Source organism: Mauremys mutica, chromosome 13, assembly GCF_020497125.1.
Source record: "Mauremys mutica isolate MM-2020 ecotype Southern chromosome 13, ASM2049712v1, whole genome shotgun sequence".
Lineage (NCBI taxonomy): Eukaryota > Metazoa > Chordata > Testudines > Geoemydidae > Mauremys > Mauremys mutica.
In genome coordinates, this window is record NC_059084.1 from 23,113,300 (window position 1) to 23,137,265 (window position 23,966).

Sequence of the window (23,966 nt, forward strand, 5' to 3'; positions counted from 1 at the left end):
CTTCTATAGGTTAGAACTGAAGTGAGCCTTTCCAAACTCAATCTTCTGTGAACTGCAAAAGGCCAGCAGAGAAATACATTTGTAGCATGACTTGGCAGCAGTATCAGAACTGAGAATGTCAAGAGGGTTGCGTTTGATTAAAAATTATCATGCCTGGCTGCTGAAACACAGAGATTACTTTCCTCCTCTCGATAGTTTTTTTTCCAATTTTCCTGCGTGTGCCCACACTGAAAGTTGATTCTTTGAATAGAATCGAACCAAATAACTCCCTTAACGGCTTTCTCATTGCTAATGTGTTTTGTCACCTTGATGCATCTGTGAAGAGACAAGTTTTAAACCAATGTGTCTCAAAATAAAATGCTTGGTGTAGCAAGCTGTGGGTTCCTCAACACCCACTGCTGTGGTTTATATAAGGTAAGCTCCAGGGTAAACAAGCTCATTAATCCCTTCTAATCTTACACCACTTCCCACTCCAGCATTTTCACTCTGAATGCTACTTGTGTCCAGTTCCTCCCATGAGTGGTTTAACTGTCCTTATTGCATTGTTTCTAGCTGGGATGTCACTGTTACACTCACGCGTTTAATTCTTCTGGGCTCTGGCAACCGGGGGTGCTGTTAATGCAGGGGAGTGTTTAGAGGCTTACTATGCAGAGATGTTGGGTTGTATCTTATGCTGGTGTAAGCTGGCACAGGTCTGCAATGGTGCTACACTAACTTATGGCAACTGGGGGCCTCACCCACTGCATCTTTTTATTTTGGGCATGCCATAGGGGGAGCCAGGTATGCAAGGGTGTACACACATTGTGTAGGGCTGGTTACTACATGAATATGGTACTACCAAATTCATGGTCCATTTTGGTAAATTTCATGTTCATAGGATTTAAAAAATCTTAAATTTCACAGTTTCAGATATTTAAATCTGAAATTTCATAGTTCTGTAACTGGGGGGGTCCCGACCCAAAAGGAGGTGGTGGGGCGTTCACAGGGCTATTGTTGGGGGGTTGTGGCATTGCCACCCTTACTTCTGTGCGGCTGCTAGTGGTGGCACTGCTTTCAGAGCTGGGTGCCCAGCCGGCAGTGGCCGCTCTCCAGCAGCCCACCTCTGAAGGCAGTGCAGAAGTAAGGGTAGCAATACCGTGACCCACTTACAATTGCCAGATTTCATGGGGGAGTCCGTATTTCATGGTCCATGATGAGTTTTTCATGGCCATGAATTTGGTAAGTCCCTGTACATGAAACCTGGACCAAAAAGATGTATGTTAATTTTAACTCCGAAGGAATATTTCCGTCTCCTGTTATATAAAATGAGATTCACAGAAGAAAATTCAAAAATAAGAACTCTTATAATACTCTGGTGTTATCAGGCCCAAAATCTACTTGTATCTCTACCTAGTAAGTTTAATATCCATAAAATAGGAGGCTTCAGCTCCATGAAATGAACATTTTGTTTTCTGACTGCTGCGGATCATGTAGAATCATTTACTTTTCTGATACAATTTCTCTGAAAACCCAAAACCAAACCCCCTCTTCTCTTCCCTTCCCCTTTTCCCTTCTTTCTCTCTAGGTTCCTTCATGATGGTGAATAGCTCTGGCCGGGCCTCTGGGCAGAAAGCTCACTTGCTGTTGCCCACCTTGAAGGAAAATGACACTCACTGCATCGACTTTCACTACTACCTGTCTAGCAGAGACCGCTCCAGCCCTGGCTCGTTGAATGTCTACGTCAAGGTTAATGGTGGACCACAGGGCAACCCCATCTGGAATGTGTCGGGGATTGTTACTGAAGGTTGGGTGAAGGCAGAGCTTGCCATCAGTACATTCTGGCCACACTTTTATCAGGTATGTGTTTGTAATATTTCCTCCACCAAAGATTTGCTCTGTTGCTCTGAGTTTGGGGCTGGGCTATTGTTAGCCAAGGAGGTCATGAATGTTAGTTCTGAAATAACAATACTTACATTTTTTTCCTGTACAATATTGGAGCAATTGTGATAATATGTCATGAGCTGTCACCCCATCACAGGCAAGAAAGGGTTGAAGTCCCAGTTAGTCATTCACTTCACCTGGGTGGTAATGAGGTAGTTTCTTGTCAGTCAGCGGAGGTGGGACTAGGGAAGGATCAGGTAATAACCGGCATCTGGGCCTTACAAATAGGTTGAGAATCAAGCAGAGAGAAGCTTCTGGCTGACTGGCTTGCTCGCTCCCGTGAAGGGGTAAGGTGCTGGAGGCCTCAGGAAGACTTTAGCTGGGCAGAGCAATACTCAATAGCAGAGCTGGAGAAAGGCAAGGGGATGAACACAGGGTCCAGAGGATAGTTACTGAGTCTTTGGGACTACACCTGGACATTTTGTCACCTTGGAAGTGAGCTGAAATATCCACTTTTCAGCTGGAGAGCTGACTGGCATGTAAAGGCAGATGGCCTAAAGGTGGCACAAGAGAAGAAGAAACTCTGCAACACTGCATGCAGACATGAAGGGAGAGATTGATAGGACCTGCTGGCAAGAGACAGTTTATTCTAGCTGTTTGACTGAGGGACAGGATTCCTGGATCCTGGTCCTGCCTCTGCTCCTTGGTCTCTTTCTGAATCTCTTTGGGGCAACCTCTCTGCCTTAGTTTCCCCATCTGTAAAATGGGGGTAAACACTTACCTACCCAATTAGTGCTGTGAGGCTTCCTTTGCTGATAGCTGATATGCTTTGATATCCTCTTATGAGTGGTGCTTATACAAGTAAAGAGTCTTAGTTTTAGAACTGGGCTTGTATGTGGTGATTTTGTATGGTGGGAGCCTCCAGGTATCTTGAAGCATGCTTCTTTCTTAAGAACATACGAATGGCCCTACTGAGTCAGACCTAAGGTCCATCTAGCCCAGTATCCTTTCTTCCGACAGTGGCCACTGCCAGGTGCCCCAGAAGGAATGAACAGAACAGGTAATCATCAAGTGATTCATCCTCTGTCGCTCATTCCTAGCTTCTGGCAAACAGAGGCCAGGGACACCATTCCTGCCCATCCTGGCTAATAGCCATTGATGGACCTATCCATGAATTGATGGACCTATCCTCCATGAATTTCTTCAGCACTCTTGCTTCTAGAAGGCTTTCAGCTTCTGGAGGGAGGGCTTTATTGAGCCAGTTGGTGGTCAGCACTTATGTGTTCTGAGAATAAGGATGTGTAAACCCTTCCACTTGCATTTACCATGGCTCTGCATAAAAATGGGTAAATATAAATTTATCTAGACATTTAACTAACTATCTGCACATACTTAACCCAGTCTGCCCATGCACCCCAACTGATTGCATGAGCAAGAGCGCTTGACATTTGTTCACTCACCTTTGCATTTGGGCGGTTGCTCTGTTTTTGAAAGCTTGGCCCAGATTCCTAATCCGAGTGGGCTCTTCATCTGTTTGCTTTTTCTCCTGAGTCCTCCCTTCCCCTGCTGGAGTTACTGAGTTGAACTTAACACCAGCAGCCTGGCATCTAATAGGGCATCTTTGGATCGATTTTTGCCATCTTGTAAGCTTGCTAAATAAATTGGAATATGTTTAGAGTAAGGGTTGCTCGTGGAACAGTTTTGCCTCTGCTGCCTAGCTGACTCCTTCCCTGAGTCTTAGAGTAACTTCCTCTCTGGTGTCTCAAGCTCTTCTCCCTTTCCCCCAAGAGCGGGAAGTAGGTCAGAACTACATCCGCTGGAACTGCACCAGCCCCCACCAAGATTGATAGTCCTGCTAGTTTAAAAGCCCAGGCCCCTTTCAGATTGGAGGGCATGCTGAATGAAAGTTAGCCCATCTGAATTCCAGTGAGTGCCGATGATGGTGATTTCTGTGGTATGGACACCTGTTCACTTGGAACAGGACTAAGAGCAGCAAGCCCATTGCATCCTGTCTCAGTCCTGGTTTCTGAAAAGAGTAAGAACAGACCCTTCCCAGCAGTCAGCCTCAAATGGGCAGGGAAGGAATTAGTGCTAGGGAAGAATAGTCAAGTTTCTTAAGTCTTAGACTGTGAGGTGCTTCATATACCAATCCTGAACTGAAACTACATGCTTTGACCTTCCGGCATTCCATGCAGATTGTGGACATAACAGTGGGCACTCCTAGCACAAGGAGCAAGCGGACAATCTCGTTCTGCTGCTGTTCAAGTTCCTGAATCAATTTCACTCAAGTAGGAGCACATGACAGTAGCCTAATCTGGGCCATGGCCCTTTCATATAGTGCTGAGCACTCATTCAAGAGCATCCCCACCAGGAGCTACTGTCTTGTTGCCAACATCTGAGTGTATCCAGGGGTACTGGGGGATTTAATGTAGTTTTTGTTTGCTGCCAGCAGGACGTCATCAACCGTTAATCAGGGGTTTTTCAGTGACATCAGCGAGTTGCCTCAGTGAAAGATGTTAGAAATGCCGATCAAGTCCAGATGTGGCTGGAATGTCATAGTGGTTGTCTCATTATTAGTCTTTCCCAAACAGAGGCTGGGCTTCAGTTAGCTAAGCCGGATTTCACACCAAGAGGACTATTTTTAAGCAGCAGATAAATTCTAAATACTCAAGTGCAGGTAGCACTCTACTCTTCTGGAATGGTTCCCTAGAGGAAGAAGGGAGGTGGGTGGTTCAGGACTATTTAGCCTGAAGAAACTGTTCATCCAAAGAAGGGAGGCAGATGTAGAGAGCAGCTGCAGTGCTGTCTGGTGGGGAGTTGGGAGTCAGCTGGCTTTGTGAGATCAGGGAGTAGCTGTGCTGTGCAAAGGGACCGCTGCAATTTTATTTATGCAGAAGCACTACTATGCCACTTTAGGGGCTAAGTGAAGTGAAACTTTATTAGGAATGTGCATACCATGCTTTGGGCTCTTGCTGACTTTTCCAGGAGAAACTCATTATAGTTGAAGGTTTCAATTATATTTTACTACATTAATTTTGCAGCCACCTGTTTACTGCACCATCATGTGGCCTGTTCCAAACTCCTTTCTATGCACTTTCTTGGTCTTAATTCAGTAAATGAGTGCACTTTCTTTTCATGCAGGACACTTTTACTGTTCTATTAGAGACAAAAAGGAATGGCAAGGAACTGCCCACTACACATTGTAGGAGAGGTGCATAAATTGCTGATCAGAGGCACAAATGGGATAGGAATTACTGTGGATGACATTCCACAGCTGAGTGGAATTTCTCTCCCGCCCCCCCTCACCCCCCTGCTTTTAATAACTGGATGGGATTTTTGTTTTTTTTTTTAAATCTGAACCATGGTGACTCCTTCCCTTCCTGCCAAAAGCACTTTGGTTCTTGTCCTGTTTTTTTCTTTCTTTCTTTTTGTTTTCTCCTGGTGGTTGGTCCTTCCAGACGTTCCCACTCTGCTCAAACTTTCATTTTTCTAAAGGTGGCTTTTAAACCTGACAGATTCACCAGTCTCTAACTGTATAAACTGTCTCCGTATGATGGCCTGTAAACCAATGGTCATCCCAGGTCTTGCTACATTCAACCAAGACAGTGGGGAACAGACTGAGGGAAATTTGCGAGAAACTTTTGTCCCCATTCACTCTTGTTGGTGACCTCATGGAATACCTGAGGCTATGGGCAGACTGAGCTCAAAGATGGCTGTAATCTGGGTACCTAGATGCCTGGTGGGCTCCTCATCTCCCAATTGTCAGGAGGTGGCACATCTTGATCCTGAGCCATAGAAATATTCCTGGTTTTAAAAGCCTTTACACTCTGTCAATTTTAATCTAGTAGTGAATGCCAGGGAAATGCAGACTGATTCACTGAGGCCTGGAAGCATGTTCAGTGTTTCACAATGAACTCTTAAGATAGTGTTTCAAAAGTAATGGACAACCAGGAAAATTTGTCTCCACATCAAAACAAAGAATTCGTGTCGGACAAAATGTGGAGGATGTTCTTGATGCACAGATGCGCCTCCGGAGTCGTCAGCAGGAACAGTGTTGTGTTATTAGGCTGGGAAATTGGGCCTCTAACTCCTCTAGATGCTTTTCAAAATCCCACTGTTAAGAAATAAATGTCCAGAAACATCTGTCTTGTTGCCTGACCCTCCCAGGAAGCTTCAGCTACTACTCAAAGCTATATAGAGTCTGGCTATCTGAATACTGGTAACCCAGCCAATTTCCTGAGGTCATGTTTGCAATGCTGGCAATCCTGCACAAGATTCACATGAGTTATCCAGTTATAGAGGCATTCTGTTGAGACATATATATATATGGATGATGGAGATTTATAATGGCTACCCCAGAATTTGTCACACTTGGATTCCCAGCCTGAATAGGTGTTTAGCATAGTGAGGAAAAGCGGTAAAAGGACTGGGAGAGAGTTTATACATGTAATCACTGAATTATTGTGTGCCATAAAGATGAGCTAAGCTCCAGAATGCACCAAGCGCAGTACTGGAGTCTGCCAGTAAAAGTTAGTGTGATGTACAGCAAGGAACATTATTGATCTGTGCCTTAAGAAAACAGTTGTAGTACAACAGATGAAGCAGGCTACTTTGCTAACACAGACACTGTTTGTATAAAGTAGCAGTAACATGTAAGGGTTGTTTGTTGGGAAAGAAACATGAAATGGCTTGGATTTTACTATTCTCAAAGGTGTTTAAGAAGGTTCCAAAAGTGTAAAGCTTTGCATTTTCTCTGTTTCCCTGTTAAGCTTTGAGCGGTTTGTTAAAATGCAGAACAGTATTAAGGGCCGAAATCTGCAACTTTCAGAATGAGTAAGGAGTCCCATTGGAGTAAAACATGAGCGTCACATATATAGAATTGGGCCTTTAAATTAGCATACATCTCAGCTTCCTCCAGGCCCTGAGCCCCAATTCTCTGCCTCCCAGAAAATCTGGTCTGCTGTCATGGTGCTGGGGTCTAGGTTGGTGCAATGCAAAGGGAGAAGGAAGTTCTGTGAGCTTGGATTGATGGAAGAAATTAGAGCATGAAGAGTTCAGGGTGGCAAGGAGGCAGAGCGTGAGACGTCTTCTGAAGCAGGCTTGCCTACAACTGTTCTGCAGATTCAGATAATTGAGAGGAGTGGAAAACATGGGGCCGAGGGCAGTTCGTGTGGGGCTGATTCTCATCTACTAACTCAGTTAGCAGTGGTTGCCCTGAGCCATCTGTCTCAGTCCTTGTCAGTCCAGTATGCCATAAAGGACATTACATTACACATTAGATAGTCAACTGAAGTGAACAGAAGCTTCTGTGGTCTAGCATTTGCTTTTGCCAGCTACTGATAGTTAAGGGCAATGCCTAACCCTTCTCAGAAGAGTTCTCTTGAAGGTGAGAAGTCTGGGCTCTGAAGAAATTTCCTTGAGTGGAAGATATGGAAGCTGATAACATGGTTTAAGATGCCTTTTGGGCAGACTATTTTCCAACTGAACCTTCCTTCCTCATGTATTCAAAAATTAAAACAATATTAAGGTTACAGTTTGCAACCTAAGTTTGAAAGGAGCTGCAGCAGTAATTTCTCAAATCATCTTCCTGATCTCTGCAATGTGTTTCTCGAACGACTCGCTCATTTTAAAGACCGTAAGCAAGAGGTTCCTTACATGACACTATAGCACTAGAAAGCAAGTAGGTGGCTCATGAAGAACCCTTTCCTTTTTCAAAGCTGCATGTGGTTTTCTTTCTCAGATATTCGCCTAACTCTTCAGTAACTGGTTTACCAGTTTCTCCTGTTGCTGCTGTACCTTGGGTAGTCTGTTCCTTAACTGCTCTCCTATGTATTTAAATTCCATTCCTAACTTTATTCAGTACTTGATCTTTCCTTATCTTAAATCCTTTTCCCCCTTTGTTCTTCTATTTCACACAATTTCCAATGCTTTTGCTGAATCTATCTTTTCAGGACTCATTTCAAAAGGTCTAATTTTTGTGTGTTCTTGGTATACTAGGAGTAGTACAACTTCAGGGTTTTCTTCCATAAAAAAAGGAAGTAGATAAACTTGAGTAGAAATAAAGTTTTGGAAACCCAGATGCAACACAAACCAACCCTGTTTGATTACAGAAAGTCTCTTGCTTTAATTGACTGTCTTGGGTGTTGCCAGTGCATAGAGACCAAGTATTGACCAAATGGGGTAGTTTATCTTTCTATCAATAAAACTGTTCTCTGTGGGTGAACTTTAGCTCTGTGCAGGGAGCCAGCTGAACGGCCACTGATATTCTGCCTGCATTTTCCTTTATCTTTATCCCAGTCGTACCATGCTAAATTTCTCCTTATCCTTATTGTTTGCACCATCCAAATATTTCCAAGCAGTTCTGTTCTGCCCACCCCCATCCTTTAGCAGTTTGTTACACAAATTGCACATATTCAGTTCTTCTCTCTAAACAATTGCATTGGCTTGTTTTTCTTTTCTGGAGCTTTTCTCTGAGCTCCTAGTCTCTCTATCCTTCTCTGATAATGAGGTGCCCAAAACTGAGAACAGTATTCCAGGAGCAATCTCTGCGTTACAGCAAAAGCCCATTATTGCTCTGCTGTGTAACTTGATGTCTGTGTGTGTGCAGCCCCAGATTGCTTGGGCATGTTCACTGCCATACGGTATAGCACTCTTAAACAGCTCTTCTGAATACATCCGCTCCTCCATGAGGATAGATTTTTTAAAAAAAATTAACATACAACACGTGTAGAGATACTACATATCATATTTTTTTAGAACAGTATTTCATTCTCCATTTCTGTTGGTTTGATTCAGAAAGGGTAGAAACTATCCTGTATAGAAGACTCTTCTTGAAATCCAGCAACTGGAGACTGGGATGCATTGCTGTGATTTTACAGCGGTCTTGCTTGCACAGATATTGTATGCAGGGCCGCCCGGGGAGGGGCAAGTGGGGCAATTTGCCCTGGGCCCTGCAGGGGCCCCGCGAGCCCTGGCCCAGCGGCGGTCCGGCTCTTTGGTAGCATTTCGGCAGCAGGGGGCCCTTCAGTCACTCCAGGTCTTTGGTGGCATTTCAGCGGCGGGGGGCCCTTCAGTGCTGTTGAAGACGTGGAGCGACTGAAGGTCCCCCCGCCGCCGAAATGCCGCCGAAGACCCGGACCGCCACCAGGTGAGTACAAGCGCGGCAGCTCCCCTGTTTTGCCCCAGGCCCCCTGAATCCTTTGGGCAGCCCTGACTGTATGTAAGCCATTCCCCAGCTGTGGTGCATATGAAAGACAAGGTGTCAACTGTGTGCTGTGTCTTAATTGGGACTCTGTACAATTTATGAATTCTGGTTGAAATGGTGATCTTGTATTTTGAAAAACTGCTGTATCATGAATGCCTCTATGTTTGTGGATCTACCATTGCAGACAGGTCCCATAGCAGGTAGTCACCCCAGACAATGTGGGTGCTTAGGGCTCAGTGACCCTATTCAGATGCAAACACTTGGGAACAATGGGTGACCTGAAGCCTTGGAAATCCAGTCCAGTTTATCCCTCAGAAGGGAGCAAGGAGGCTAGGAGCAATGGAAACTTACCAGGACAAAAGAGGCCCAATGACCAGGAGGGGTTTAAATAGAGAAACACACAGGAACAGGTAAGCCAGACAGGAAGAGGAAGCGTGGATCAGGAGAGAGCAAGGTCCTGCAAGCTGGATGAAGGAATCCATGAGGGAGAGAGGCCAGTCAGTATGGAACAGCCTGAATAAGGCATGAGATGCTCTGTTTGCCTTCCTGGACCCAGATAACATAAGAACATAATGCTGATGATGAAATGCTAAGGGAAATTAGAGAGGCTATCAAAATTAAGAACCCAATAATAGTGGGGGATTTCAATTATCCCCATATTGACTGGGAACATTTCACTTCAGGACGAAATGCAGAGATACAATTTCTCGATACTTTAAATGACTGCTTCATGGAGCAGCTGGTACGGGAACCCACAAGGGGAGAGGCGACTCTAGATTTAATCCTGAGTGGAGCGCAGGAGCTGGTCCAAGAGGTAACTATAGCAGGACCGCTTGGAAATAGTGACCATAATACAATAGCATTCAACATCCCTGTGGTGGGAAGAACATCTCAACTGCCCAACACTGTGGCCTTTAATTTCAAAAGGGGGAACTATACAAAAATGAGGGGGTTAGTTAGACAGAAGTTAAAAGGTACAGTGACTAAAGTGAAATCCCTGCAAGTTGCGTGGGCCCTTTTTAAAGACACCATAATAGAGGCCCAACTTCAATGTATACCCCAAATTAAGAAAAACAGTAAAAGAACTAAAAAAGAGCCACCGTGGCTTAACAACCATGTAAAAGAAGCAGTGAGAGATAAAAAGACTTCCTTTAAAAAGTGGAAGTCAAATCCTAGTGAGGCAAATAGAAAGGAGCACAAACACTGCCAACTTAAGTGCAAGAGTGTAATAAGAAAAGCCAAAGAGGAGTTTGAAGAACGGCTAGCCAAAAACTCCAAAGGTAATAACAAAATGTTTTTTAAGTACATCAGAAGCAGGAAACCTGCTAAACAACCAGTGGGGCCCCTTGATGATCAAAATACAAAAGGAGCGCTTAAAGATGATAAAGTCATTGCGGAGAAACTAAATGGATTCTTTGCTTCAGTCTTCACGGCTGAGGATGTTAGGGAGATTCCCAAACCTGAGCTGGCTTTTGTAGGTGACAAATCTGAGGAACTGTCACAGATTGAAATGTCACTAGAGGAGGTTTTGGAATTAATTGATAAACTCAACATTAACAAGTCACCGGGACCAGATGACATTCACCCAAGAGTTCTGAAAGAACTCAAATGTGAAGTTGCGGAACTATTAACTAAGGTTTGTAACCTGTCCTTTAAATCGGCTTCGGTACCCAATGACTGGAAGTTAGCTAATGTAACGCCAATATTTACAAAGGGCTCTAGGGGTGATCCCGGCAATTACAGACCGGTAAGTCTAACGTCGGTACCGGGCAAATTAGTTGAAACAATAGTAAAGAATAAAATTGTCAGACACATAGAAAAACATAAACTCTTGAGCAATAGTCAACATGGTTTCTGTAAAGGGAAATCGTGTCTTACTAATCTATTAGAGTTCTTTGAAGGGGTCAACAAACATGTGGACAAGGGGGATCCGGTGGACATAGTGTACTTAGATTTCCAGAAAGCCTTTGACAAGGTCCCTCACCAAAGGCTCTTACGTAAATTAAGCTGTCATGGGATAAAAGGAAGGTCCTTTCATGGATTGAGAACTGGTTAAAGGACAGGGAACAAAGGGTAGGAATTAATGGTAAATTCTCAGAATGGAGAGGGGTAACTAGTGGTGTTCCCCAAGGGTCAGTCCTAGGACCAATCCTATTCAATTTATTCATAAATGATCTGGAGAAAGGGGTAAACAGTGAGGTGGCAAAGTTTGCAGATGATACTAAACTACTCAAGATAGTTAAGACCAAAGCAGATTGTGAAGAACTTCAAAAAGATCTCACAAAACTAAGTGATTGGGCAACAAAATGGCAAATGAAATTTAATGTGGATAAATGTAAAGTAATGCACATTGGAAAAAATAACCCCAACTATACATACAACATGATGGGGGCTAATTTAGCTACAACGAGTCAGGAAAAAGATCTTGGAGTTATCGTGGATAGTTCTCTGAAGATGTCCACGCAGTGTGCAGAGGCGGTCAAAAAAGCAAACAGGATGTTAGGAATCATTAAAAAGGGGATAGAGAATAAGACTGAGAATATATTATTGCCCTTATATAAATCCATGGTACGCCCACATCTCGAATACTGTGTACAGATGTGGTCTCCTCACCTCAAAAAAGATATTCTAGCACTAGAAAAGGTTCAGAAAAGGGCAACTAAAATGATTAGGGGTTTGGAGAGGGTCCCATACGAGGAAAGATTAAAGAGGCTAGGACTCTTCAGTTTGGAAAAGAGAAGACTAAGAGGGGACATGATAGAGGTATATAAAATCATGAGTGATGTTGAGAAAGTGGATAAGGAAAAGTTATTTACTTATTCCCATAATACAAGAACTAGGGGTCACCAAATGAAATTAATAGGCAGCAGGTTTAAAACAAATAAAAGGAAGTTCTTCTTCACGCAGCGCACAGTCAACTTGTGGAACTCCTTACCTGAGGAGGTTGTGAAGGCTAGGACTATAACAATGTTTAAAAGGGGACTGGATAAATTCATGGTGGCTAAGTCCATAAATGGCTATTAGCCAGGATGGGTAAGAATGGTGTCCCTAGCCTCTGTTCGTCAGAGGATGGAGATGGATGGCAGGAGAGAGATCACTTGATCATTGCCTGTTAGGTTCACTCCCTCAGGGGCACCTGGCATTGGCCACTGTCGGTGGACAGATACTGGGCTAGATGGACCTTTGGTCTGACCCGGTACGGCCTTTCTTATGTTCTTATGACCCAGATGGTCCCCCAAGGGCTTACAACGGAAGGATGAGCTAATGAGGCACCATGTGGTTTAAGAGGCTGCTTGTTGTGTATGATCTGTACTTTTGTGCTTTACAGGATGAAGTATAAAAGAGCAAATGTGTTAGACTCAGTGCAAGGAGTAAGTGTGTTGACTGCTTCATAACTGCTGCATATCCACACAACTCAGAAGTTTCACAGCTCTGAGGTGGAGTTCTGGGAGAGGGTGTGTTTTAAGGATGAGAGAGTCTGAGGGGTGACTTCTGTTCCCAGATGGGCTAGGCGGCTGGACAGTGGGTTCCAGTTCTCAGGGTGGGCTTCTAGACGACAGATCTGTGCCCTGAGAGTAAGTCTAGGGACCTCGAGATAGGGGAAGTGGATGGACTCTGTTCAGGATCTAGGGGTTTAAAACAACCCTGGGAATCCAGACCACAGAGGGTTGGATTCCCCTCACATCAGTCCTAGTGAGTAGTCATGAGGGGCCACTTAATAGGATCTGTAACAGGCTCATAGAATCATAGAATATTAGGGTTGGAAGAGACCTCAGGAGGTCCAATCTCCTGCTCAAATCAGGACCAACACCAACTAAATCATCCCAGACAAGGCTTTGCCAAGCCGGGCCTTAAATACCGTAAGGATGGAGATTCCACCATCTCCCTAGGTAACCCATTCCAGTGCTTCACCACCCTCCTAGTGAAATAGTGCTTCCTAATATCCAACCTAGACCTCCCCCACTGCAACTTGAGACCATTACTCCTTGTTCTGTCATCTGCCACCACTGAGAACAGCCGAGCTCCATCCTCTTTGGAACCCCCCTTCAGGTAGTTGAAAGCAGCTATCAAATCCCCCCTCACTCTACTCTTCTCCAGACTAACACCCTCCACTTCTATTGACTTCCCAGAGTGGGCCTCAGATCAGCACAGAATTTCAGCTCAGGTGGGTCTTTATTCTAAATAAAAGGGTTCTCTGTTCCTGGTAACAAGGTAAATTAGGTTATCACAAATCTCTAGCAATTTCTGTACCAAGTGGAGTTGAAATTCAATCCAAAACCTAGTTGAGAGAACATCTTGATATGCGTGCACACACTTGAACAGATCTTTAGTCCCCACAAGAATGACAGAATCGTAGAATCCTGAATGATTCAGGCACTTGGGTTGGGTGGGAGGGGGCAAACGTTAAAATGATTCCTGCAGCTAGTGTTTGTAAGAAAGGCTTTTCTCACTGTGTTTCAGGTGATATTTGAATCCGTGTCTTTGAAGGGACATCCGGGGTACATAGCTGTGGATGAAGTCAGAGTCCTTGCCCATCCATGCAGTAAGCACTCTTTCTTTCTCTAGCCATGTTAATGTGTTATACCAGGCTTTGCAGTCTGAAGGAGCAATTCACCCAATTCAATCAGCTCTAAAACATCATCTTTTATCCTTCCAAAATGCTTACAGTGTGAAGGCAATCAGCCTGGAATAAATACATAATTTTGCAAGTCGTGCAACAGGCAGCAAAGCTCTGAATCTACAGCCAGTGCCAAAATGTCTGTTTAAATCTTTCTCTATTATTAAAGCAATATAAAGCTCTGATTGTTTGTTAGCTCTTATTCAGACCATTCAAGGAGGAAGAATGAAAGGTTTTTTTGATAGTACAGTTAACTTTTAAAAAGTTCATTTGCACACATTAGTGCAACATTCCCAAATACCCCAAAGCTATCGTCTTTAACAGAGTGTAAATCCACTCAGCAGTTCCATGAAAGTATTTAAAAAATATGTATCATTTTTCAAAACGTTCAACTTCCTGTGGACTGGAGACAAGGTGGGTGAGGTCATATCTTTTACTGGACCAGCTTGTTGGTGAGAGAGACAAGCTTACACAGAGAGTTTAATACAAGTCCATTTCACTGTGCAAGCTGGCTAGTGCTGTATTTGTTCCCCCCAGTTTTATCTATATGTGATGTGTCCTATTTGGATTTTTCGACTGGATCTGAACTTTCCCCATGTTTGTATAGATCCGGGGTTTTAGTTTGGCTATTTAAGTGAAATACAGTTTTTAAAAATCGCTTTTTTAAACATTGTAAGAGACTTCATGCCCTTTAATGAGTCTAGCCGTGCCTCGTGCTCTTCCCCTTCAATCAATTCAGTTACCTGAGCTGAGAGTCATGCTCTCCTGAGCAATCCTCAGCTGCTCCCAGGCCCTTTAGAGTTTCAGTAAATGAAGAGTTTGGGATTGAATTGCACTGTGGGGTGACACCTCAGGTCTGTTAGTCATGATCTAATGTTGCATATACAGCACCTACGGTAGTGTCTTCTATCTGCCCAGTCATACTTGGAAAGGCAGCAAACCATCCACTCCATTTACTGTGCTTTACATCTCTCCGCTCACCAATTCACAGCTCCAGGTATATTAGTACAGCTGCTACACTTCCCGAAATTACATTGATCATGTATCTATTTACTGTAACCTCAGTGAGCTGCATACAACAGGGATTAATTACAACTTTTAAATAGTGGCTTCCTACAGTTAACATTTAATGTGATAGACGTCAGGGGACATGAACCAGTTTAATATAACAGGGCAGTTCTGATAACTGAGGTATGGATAATCACCATTATTACTTTATTATATGTATATTTATGACATGTGCCCATTGTCTATGCCTTTGGGTGCATTTACCTCATTAAGATATAATTACTATCAATATTAACCACATGCTGCAGCTGATTGGCAGCATCCAAACAAATCCCCCAAATGGTGTGCTTACGTGGAGTAACACTTTAGCTGATACCTCTCGGTAGCAAGGATTCTGCTTACCCAGTCACGAGGCAGCGACTGGGCAAGAAAGTTATTGGCTGTAAAAAGGGAAAAAGAGGACACCGGCTCTGGATGAAATTCAGGAAAGCATTTAAAGTGGTGCCTAATCCCATTAATCCCATTTCTTGAGTATGTGTGCATGCCCCAAATTGAAGTTCAGCACATGCCTAAGTATTTTTTATTGAATAGGGATGATTTCCTGATTTGACACCATTATGTATGAAATCTATGTAGAGAAACAGCAATGCTGCTAATATCACACTTCACTGATCTGACTCATGTATTAAGCATCAGAACTTCAAAAAGGCACAGCTCCAATTCTCCGTGGGAATTGCTGCCTGCTGAGCAGCTTGGAGAATCTGGCCCTAAAAGCTTAATCACTTTCTGAGCCTTCTATTCCCCTCATATTCTGGAAACTTATTTATTGTCCACAACTGACTGCTAAAGCACTTTGTGCCTTGAGAAATGTAGAAGGGAAAAAAATTCCTTAGAAATATTCAGAAAGAATTGGACTTCAGCTGCCTCCTTCCTTTTAACTTTAAACAGAGCAGTATAGTTACCATGCATCACAACTTGGCTAGTACCAGTTGACAAATCCTGGGTTCTTAATTGGAGAACTCCCATTCCTTTCAGTAATTGTAGGATCTGGCTGCTAGAATTGTATTGATGGAGTTGAGCTTGTATGGCAACCTGTTCTCTGGGTTTCCCTAAACCCCTAACTGCAAAAAGCTGGGACTAGACGATGGGGCATGGATCACTCAAAATTGCCCTGTTCTGTTCATTCTCACTGAAACATCTTGCACTGTCCGAGGTCAGAAGATGGGGTACTGGACTAGATGGACCATTGGTCTGACCCAGTATGGCTATCCGTGTGTTTTTAAGTTTTCCATACAGCTCAAGCTTAAAAAGGAGACTGATAGCAGTATAAAGTGGCCCAAACCATGTGCATCATACCCTGTTTTGGGGGACTTTTTCAACCTGTGTGGTATAGTGTTCCATATAAACTATAAATCCCCTGTAGTCTTTCCTAATGCTTCACCCCTCTACTGCTGAGGGTCCCATGCAGAGGTCCAAGAATGAAAGCCACCTTGAAATATCAGTGACTTGTTATGTGAACTTTTATGGCTTTCACCCCTCACATTCATTTTACAATAGTGATTACTAAGAACACTGCTGGGAAACTCGTGCTGAGGAGGGGTTTGACATTATTAGCCCTTATTTTCACCTAATTTTTGCTTTTTTCATAGCTTAAGTGTGGCAGACAAGCTTAAAAATCAGTAGACGTGCAAAGAATTGGCCCCTACGGACGCACAAAAGGGAAAACTAGATGTCTCAGTTCTCCAGCCACTTCAGCTGTTATAACTTCTGCTGCAGCACATTGTTCATTTGTGCTCAGGCCTCTGTTTCAGGTAACAGGGCTGCATAATCCACCTTCAGCCAAAGGCTGGTTTCTCAATAGATTTTGCTAGAACTACTGACCAGCTATAAAGATCATAGTATAGGGATACGTTAGGTCAGCTGGTTGGGCTGTTTGCAATCCAAGTGAATGGCAAACACTATATTATACAGTACAGACATGTACATAAATTGGACCAACTTTTCAACTTGCCTCTGTTAATGTCCGCCAAACTTGTTTGCACCAGCATATGTGCATGTAAATAGGTGTCTAGACGCTGTTACCTGTTCTGCATATATAAAGGCTTTCTAGGTACTTAATGGCGGTTGCCTGGGAATATAGTTGGATATAGTCTATGGCTTTGGCTACACTTACACTTCAAAGCGCTGCCGCGGCAGCGCTTTGAAGCGCTAAGTGTAGTCAAAGCGCCAGCGCTGGGAGAAAGCTCTCCCAGCGCTGTCCGTACTCCACCTCCCTGTGGGGAATAACGGACAGCGCTGGGAGCCGCGCTCCCAGCGCTGGGGCTTTGACCACACTGGCGCTTTGCAGCGCCGCAATTTGCAGCGCTGGAGAGGGTGTGTTTTCACACCCTGCTGCAGCGCTGCAAATTTGTAAGTGTAGCCAAGCCCTATGAAATGACATGGCCCATTGACGGTCTAGTCATAATAATGTGCACTGATCTGTCAGGATTTTTTTAAAATCGTCCTAAATCTAGTAATAAACTCAGAATAAAATTCAAAACAGCACAAGGCCTAGGGATAGAAGTAGCATATACACCTTGTGCTGGCAACCTGCACAGGTGAATTTCACTTAAAAATGGTCAGCTGGATATTATAAAGTTCATAGCCTTGTATGCTCATCTTGTAATGCTTTATTTTCCTCTCAGTTAATTCTCAGACATGAAACAGCCTGGCTTTGTTGCTTAGTTCTAAAAGTCAATGGTCTGTTGTGGTATGTGTGTGCATGGTATGTTTGTTTTGTTTTTGGTGAATGCGGGAATGGACATTTAAAATCTAACAACAAAATGATATAGAACTGAAACTCCAGGGTTTTGCTTCACAATCAGTGAACCTGAAAAAGCCTTAGGAAAACTTGTGTCTATCACTCACTGCAAATTCACTATTTGAATGTTTGACCCTTTAAATTGTGACATTTTCCCATTCCACAGAATAAAATTGTTCTTTGCTTATAGCAAACAGTAATGAAACTGTGCTGGTTAGAAATAACTGTGAACTTCTGTTGTACAGCTGATACTTAGCACACTTTCTTATTGTGCCAAAGGGTTACATGAGCCATCTGGCCTTCCCGCATAAGATCAATCTCCCCATGTTAAATAATTAAACAATACTGCTTGGCTTTGCTTTGTGAAGTCACTGTGTCAATGGGGAAGCCTGGCATTCTCCTCTGATCTGCTGAGCCTGGATCTTCCCGTGGCTACATGACACCATCAAATACTATCATGCTCTACCTGGGTAATACTTTGAATTTTTTTTTTTTAGGAAAAGCGCCTCACTTCCTGCGGCTGCAGAATGTGGAGGTCAATGTGGGACAGAATGCAACATTCCAGTGCATCGCCGGGGGGAAGTGGTCTCAGCACGACAAACTCTGGCTCCAGGTAAAGTACCATGAAGCTTGGGCTGGTGGTCTTTCCTTCTAACCATCTGTCAGGTTCCTTCCCCACTCTGAACTCTAGGGTACAGATGTGGGGACCCGCATGAAAGCCCCCTAAGCTTATTTCTACCTTCTTAGGTTAAAACCTGGTACGCTGCCACCACCAAGTGATTTAACAAGAAACAGGGAAAGGCCCACTTGGAGTTCCTCTTCCCCCAAAATATCTCCCCAAGCCCTTACACCTCCTTTCCTGGGAAGGCTTGAGAATAATATCCTAACCTATTGGTTACAAAGTGATCAAAGACCCAAACCCCTGGGTCTTTGGACTATGGAAAAATCAGTCAGGTTCTTAAAAGAAGGATTTTATTAAAAAAGAAAATGTAAAAATCATCTCTGTAAAATCAGGATGGAAAATAACTTTACAGGGTAATCAGATTCAAAGAGCCCAGAGGAATCCCCTCTAGCCTTAGTTTCAAAGTTACAACCAAACAGGGATACCTCCCTCTAGCAAAGGTGAAATTCACAAGTTGAGAAAACGAAGATAAACTAATACCCCTTGCCTGGCTGTTACTTACAAGTTTGAAATAAGAGAGACTGGTTCAGAAAGATTTGAGAACATGGATTGATGTCCGGTCCCTCTTAGTCCCAAGAGCGAACACCACCACCAAAGAAAGAGCACAAACAAAAGCCCGCCCCCCGCCCCCCGCGCCAAGATTTGAAAGTATCTTGTCCCCTTATTGGTCCTTTGGGTCAGGTGTCAGCCAGGTTACCTGAGCTTCTTAACCCTTTCCAGGTAAAAGGATGTTGGTGCCTCTGGCCAGGAGGGATTTTATAGTATTGTATACAGGAGGGTTGTTACCCTTCCCTTTATAGTTATGACACCATTCATAGTCAAAATGAATAGCGGTGAGGAAGAAGGGATTCCAAACTGCTTTGTTTAAAGTTGCAGTTCAGAGTTCAAGGTAACTGTGTGGGGCCACCATAGAAAATGTAACAAATCTGTTATGTTCATAGTAAACCTGTAGCCTGATTCTGCAACCTTTATTTGTATGAGTAGTACTTATTCACATTAGTCAAAGGTTGCATGACTGAGCCCTAATACTAACCTCTAGGCATTTCCACAACACTAAGCATAAATCATAATCATGCACCTTTGATCATCTCACTTGCCCTTTGCCCCCTAGCAGACTCGCCTGAAAGTTATCCTACCAGATCGAATGCCCAAGCTGCTTCAAACACCTGCCATTATAATACATCCATTTTAAAAAATCAAGAATGTTTCCACCTTGTGTGGAATCATCTCTTCCCTCCCACTCCCCCAAAGCACATTGATCTCAGGCTCAGGACCGGCAGACAAAGCAGTTGGAAAAATGCCCTAAAGAGGCAGCTAGTGATTTTCCTTAGGTTGAATACCCAGGTGGTACAAAGCTGGCTACACCTTTTGCTCCAACCCCTCCCCCCACTTGCCAACTCCCCATTGCTCTGTGTTACTGTGGGGTTGAGCCAGTCCACAATTGGCTCTAGGATCAGGGGAGCAAAAGGTCTTATTCCTCCATATGTCCTGCACCATAGCACGGCTTGCCTGCACCAGAAGTCTGGGTACAGTAACAGACTTAAGATCTGAGCTTCACAACCTTATAGGGTTAGAAATGGAAGCTTTAACAAACTGGAAAGGGGAGACTTCCAGCTTCTCATTGAGGGACACTAATTTTTTCTAGCCCTCAAAGTGCTCCAGATCTTAAAATTACAACTTTTTTGTGCATAGAGGCTTTAAATACTATAATTCTTCTCTTCCTTTAAACTCTGTAGTGTTAAACTACTAAGTTCCCAATGAAGCCAATAAGACTTCCTTTTGCTGTATGTACTTCAAATGCACACAGGGTCAAAATCTGCTTTTGTACTTACGTTAAGTCTGAGCAAGGCAACTGTACTTAAAAATGAGTTGTACACTGGTGCAACTGAGGTCTGGATTCAGCAAATCACGTGTGTAAGGTCCATCAGTGGCTATTAGACCGAGTGGGCAGGGATGGTGTCCCTAGCCTCTCTTAGCCAGAAGCTTGGAATGGGTGAGGGGATGGATCACTTGATGATTACCTGCTCTGTTCATTCCCTCTGAAGCATCTAGCATTGTCCACTGTTGGAAGACAGGATACTGGGCTTGATGGGCCTTTGGTTTGACCCAGTATAGCTGTTCTTATGCAAGGCTCATTTAAGACAACTGAACTTAAACTTTGCTGCATTAGGGTTTTAAGAGCAAAATTTAGTCCCTATTCTTTATTATTATAAAGCCTACAGAGAACAATATTTCTAGAACCTTCTGCTTCTGCAGACAGGTACGCACCATTGCCAGAATTGCCGTGATATTCGTGATTTAATAACAATGGGGTTTTGGTAGCCTAAGGAATTAAGTTAAAACTTTTAAAACAAATTTAAATACCAATTTCATTCTAAACATGGGAAAGAGATGGGGATAGGAATCAGTTTGTCTAATGCTGAAAAGATGAAAATCAGTATGGGAGAAACTTGTAATGTTTTATACAAAATAACTTAAATCTCTTTAACTGTGCTGCTGTCACACACCTTCATAGCCTAGCAGTTCTATTTTGTCTGAATTTTTTTTATGTTGTAATCTAGCCACCCTCTGAGATGTGTAATTGCTTAAGCATTAACTTGCTTGGATTCTTGCTGCCAAATGCATCTGCCATTATGATTAGAGGTGTGGAAAAATGTTTCTGACCTAAGTAATGTGAGAATATGCCCACCCGCCCCAGATTCAAGGGTTTAGGGGGATGCATTTTTATTGCTAGTGAGAAATTGTTTACCACTCTTCAAACTTGGAGCATTTCATGAAAGTAACATCACCCAGAATGTCTGGAATCACCCAGAATCACTGCTGGAAATTGGCAAAATGACACTACATTTTCACAGCCTTACTCTCATATCTTACTCTCATAGTTCTTTCGCCTACCTCAGTTCCAGTTGTTGTGGAGAATAGGTAATCCAGATTAGCCAAAATGAATGTTAACCAAAATCCAGGAAGGTCTGAACATCTTCAAAAATTGGAAGTGTTCAAAATCTAAATGTGGATCTCAACCCAAATTTTGCAAATGGTCTGTCTTCAAATTAGTCTGAAACAAACTGCCACATCTGAACATCCACAAATAAAAGGCTGTACAATACCTGTTCATTTGTAGTAGTTGCACATGCTAATTAAGCATGCAAATACATTGTATATGAACATCTCTGGAAGTCTGGATCATCTTCCTACCTAGACATTGCTGTATGTATAATGAGTCAAACTGTTAGATGCAATCCAGAAACATACCCGCAAAACTTGAAAGCATATACAACCCCCCACATCAGTATGCAAGGGTACTAGTGCATGTCAGTGCACACAAACAGGTATCCAGTACATTTTGTGGGTACACATTTGGAGGTTTGTTGGAAACTTGCACCCATGTAAATTCTATCATGGTAGATTCAGGTAAATAAAAAAGTGTAACTGTGTTACTATGAAATATAATAACAAAAATTGGTCAGTAGCTTTAAAAAAAGCCATGTTTTACAGCCACATCCTCATCACTTGTTTTATTCTTGATTTCCCTGGCAGCAGTGGAATGGAAGGGACACCGCGTTAATGGTCACCAGGGTGGTCAACCACAGACGGTTTTCTGCTACAGTCAGCGTAGCAGACACGTCTCAGCGCAGCATCAGCAAATACCGGTGTGTCATTCGCTCGGATGGTGGCTCTGGCGTTTCAAACTATGCGGAATTAATTGTGAAAGGTAGGTGGCAAGAACCCAACAACACATATATCATGCAGTGTGTGTGTGTGTGTGTGTGTGTGTGTATATAGATATTGTACCTTTTTCTCCCAAATGGCAGCTGTTCTGTGTGTAATATTTACAATCTTAAATATCTGCCTCCTTCATTAGTTTATAGCACTTTAAAGTTAAGCAAAATATAGGGTATAAACTACAGAAGAGTTTGTCCTCTTTTTAAAAACTGAATGAAGAAGGGAAACTTTCTCTGGCTACCACCCTGTTTATCAGTCCTTTAATTATGTCTATTATACATAGGTATATCTCCATATTTATCTCATGGAACTGGAAGGAATCCTGAAAGGTCATCAAGTCCAAGTCTATCCCCCTGCCTTCAGTAAGCAGGACCAAGTTCTGATTTTGCCCCAGATCCTTATGGGGCCCCCTCAAGGATTGAACTTATAACCCTGGGTTTAGCAGGCCAATGCTCAAACCACTGAGCTATTCCTCCCCTTAAAATTTATAAGTATTTTTAATGATACTTAAATTTTTTCCATGAAACAGTTTGACCACCTCTAGATTGAAGCTTTGTTCCCTAACAGTATTTTATAAGGTACAAATAATCCTGTCAAGGTGCCATAGTGTGTTCTATGCTGCTATGTAAATGGCGTCAGGGTGGGCTCTTCTGCTGCCCTGAGATGCCAAGTGAGCAACAATACTAACTGAGGAGGATTGCAGCTAGGTCTTTGTTCCAGTGCTATCTATTATCACTCCTGTGTCAGTGTGGCTGAAACTGCCCAAGAATTATTTTTTTTTTTTTGCAACTACCAAAAAAATAGTCAGCCTTTGCCCAAAAAGCTTGGAACGGGGTAGGTTCAGAGCGCACAGGATTCACTGAGTGAACTGTCATTTATCATGCAAACTTATTTTTTTAACAAACTCCCAAATCATTAATTGTCTATTCGATTTTAACTTACTTCGACGAGGGAAAGGGGGTTTCTAGTCAGGCTCAGATCTTGAGCGGCACCTGAGGAGAGATCAGGAGGGGAGAGTTCAAAGTTGTCTTTAAGTCACCTTTATTGTCCCCTGAATCTGGGTTGATTGCACTGATCTGACCACAGCTACAATATACTACAGATCGACACATGTCTTCAGTCTTTGGCAGTGTGATGTGTAGGAAGGTAAGATGATTGGAAGAGCAAGTTGTAAATACCGATGGATGAAGTGTCCAGCAGAAGAGCTGTTGATAAATTTGTTGCTAGGGTTACACAGGTACCTAGACACCTAGATCATGAGATAGTAGAAGAACTAATAAAGAGAGATAGTTAAGCGTTAATAAAGTATTATTTTGCCAAATCTTGCTCCTTTTTTTTAAACAGGTACATTTTTCAGTGGTTGATTTGAGATTAGTCCCATGCACCAGTGGTGTCACTTTGGGATTGCACGGATCAGTGCTTCTGAAAGAATCTGACTAATTTTGGTGTGGATAATAACAAATTCTAAATGCGTGCACACAGCTGAAATGAAAGCAAATTGGAATCGTTTATTTCTAAAGAGATGTTTATTGAATTGCAATAATGTACTTGGGTCTACATTAAATTAGTCTGTAATTGAAGTTTTGCTCAATTGACCGTCTCGTCCCTAAACTCGCTAGATTTGGGCTAATGCTCTGTCTCTCGTTCTTTCTCTTTCACACGCAGTCATGTGGTGTTGCTTGAACAAAGAGCAAGATTTAAAAGTTGTTTTTTTTCTTCTGGCAGGACTCAATTTACCTCCCTATGAATAAGATTTGTCAGATTGTTTTGGCAAGGAAAAGAAGAACTCATGTTTCTCTGCAGCATATGCATGTAATCTGATAAATACAGAAGGACAGATTCTGTTTTTGAATACATTTACTAACCCCATTGACTAAAATGGGAATGGCAGGCTTTCATCTAAGGAAATAAATTGGCCAATGAAATTAAATAAAACACTCTGTGTGATATAAGAACTCTTGCAATCCCAGGTATCTAACAAAATTAGAACAACAGTAAAATAGTTGCAATCCTTAGTGATAAGCTTATGAAACAAATGTCTGAGTTTAAAATTATGGCAATAATTTTATAC

General features: G+C 42.8%; 1 protein-coding gene across 6 annotated transcripts in view; it reads left to right on the forward strand.

Moving 5' to 3' along the window:
• Window positions 1-23,966, forward strand: part of PTPRT (protein tyrosine phosphatase receptor type T) — a 709,404-nt gene that overhangs the window by 248,870 nt on the left and 436,568 nt on the right. For all 6 annotated transcript variants that reach the window (XM_044985246.1, XM_044985247.1, XM_044985248.1 and 3 more), the window contains 4 exons: window positions 1,565-1,836; window positions 13,526-13,607; window positions 17,988-18,103; window positions 21,710-21,884. In XM_044985246.1, coding sequence (XP_044841181.1) covers window positions 1,565-1,836; window positions 13,526-13,607; window positions 17,988-18,103; window positions 21,710-21,884 — 645 coding nt within the window. The remainder of the gene's footprint in view (window positions 1-1,564; window positions 1,837-13,525; window positions 13,608-17,987; window positions 18,104-21,709; window positions 21,885-23,966) is intronic.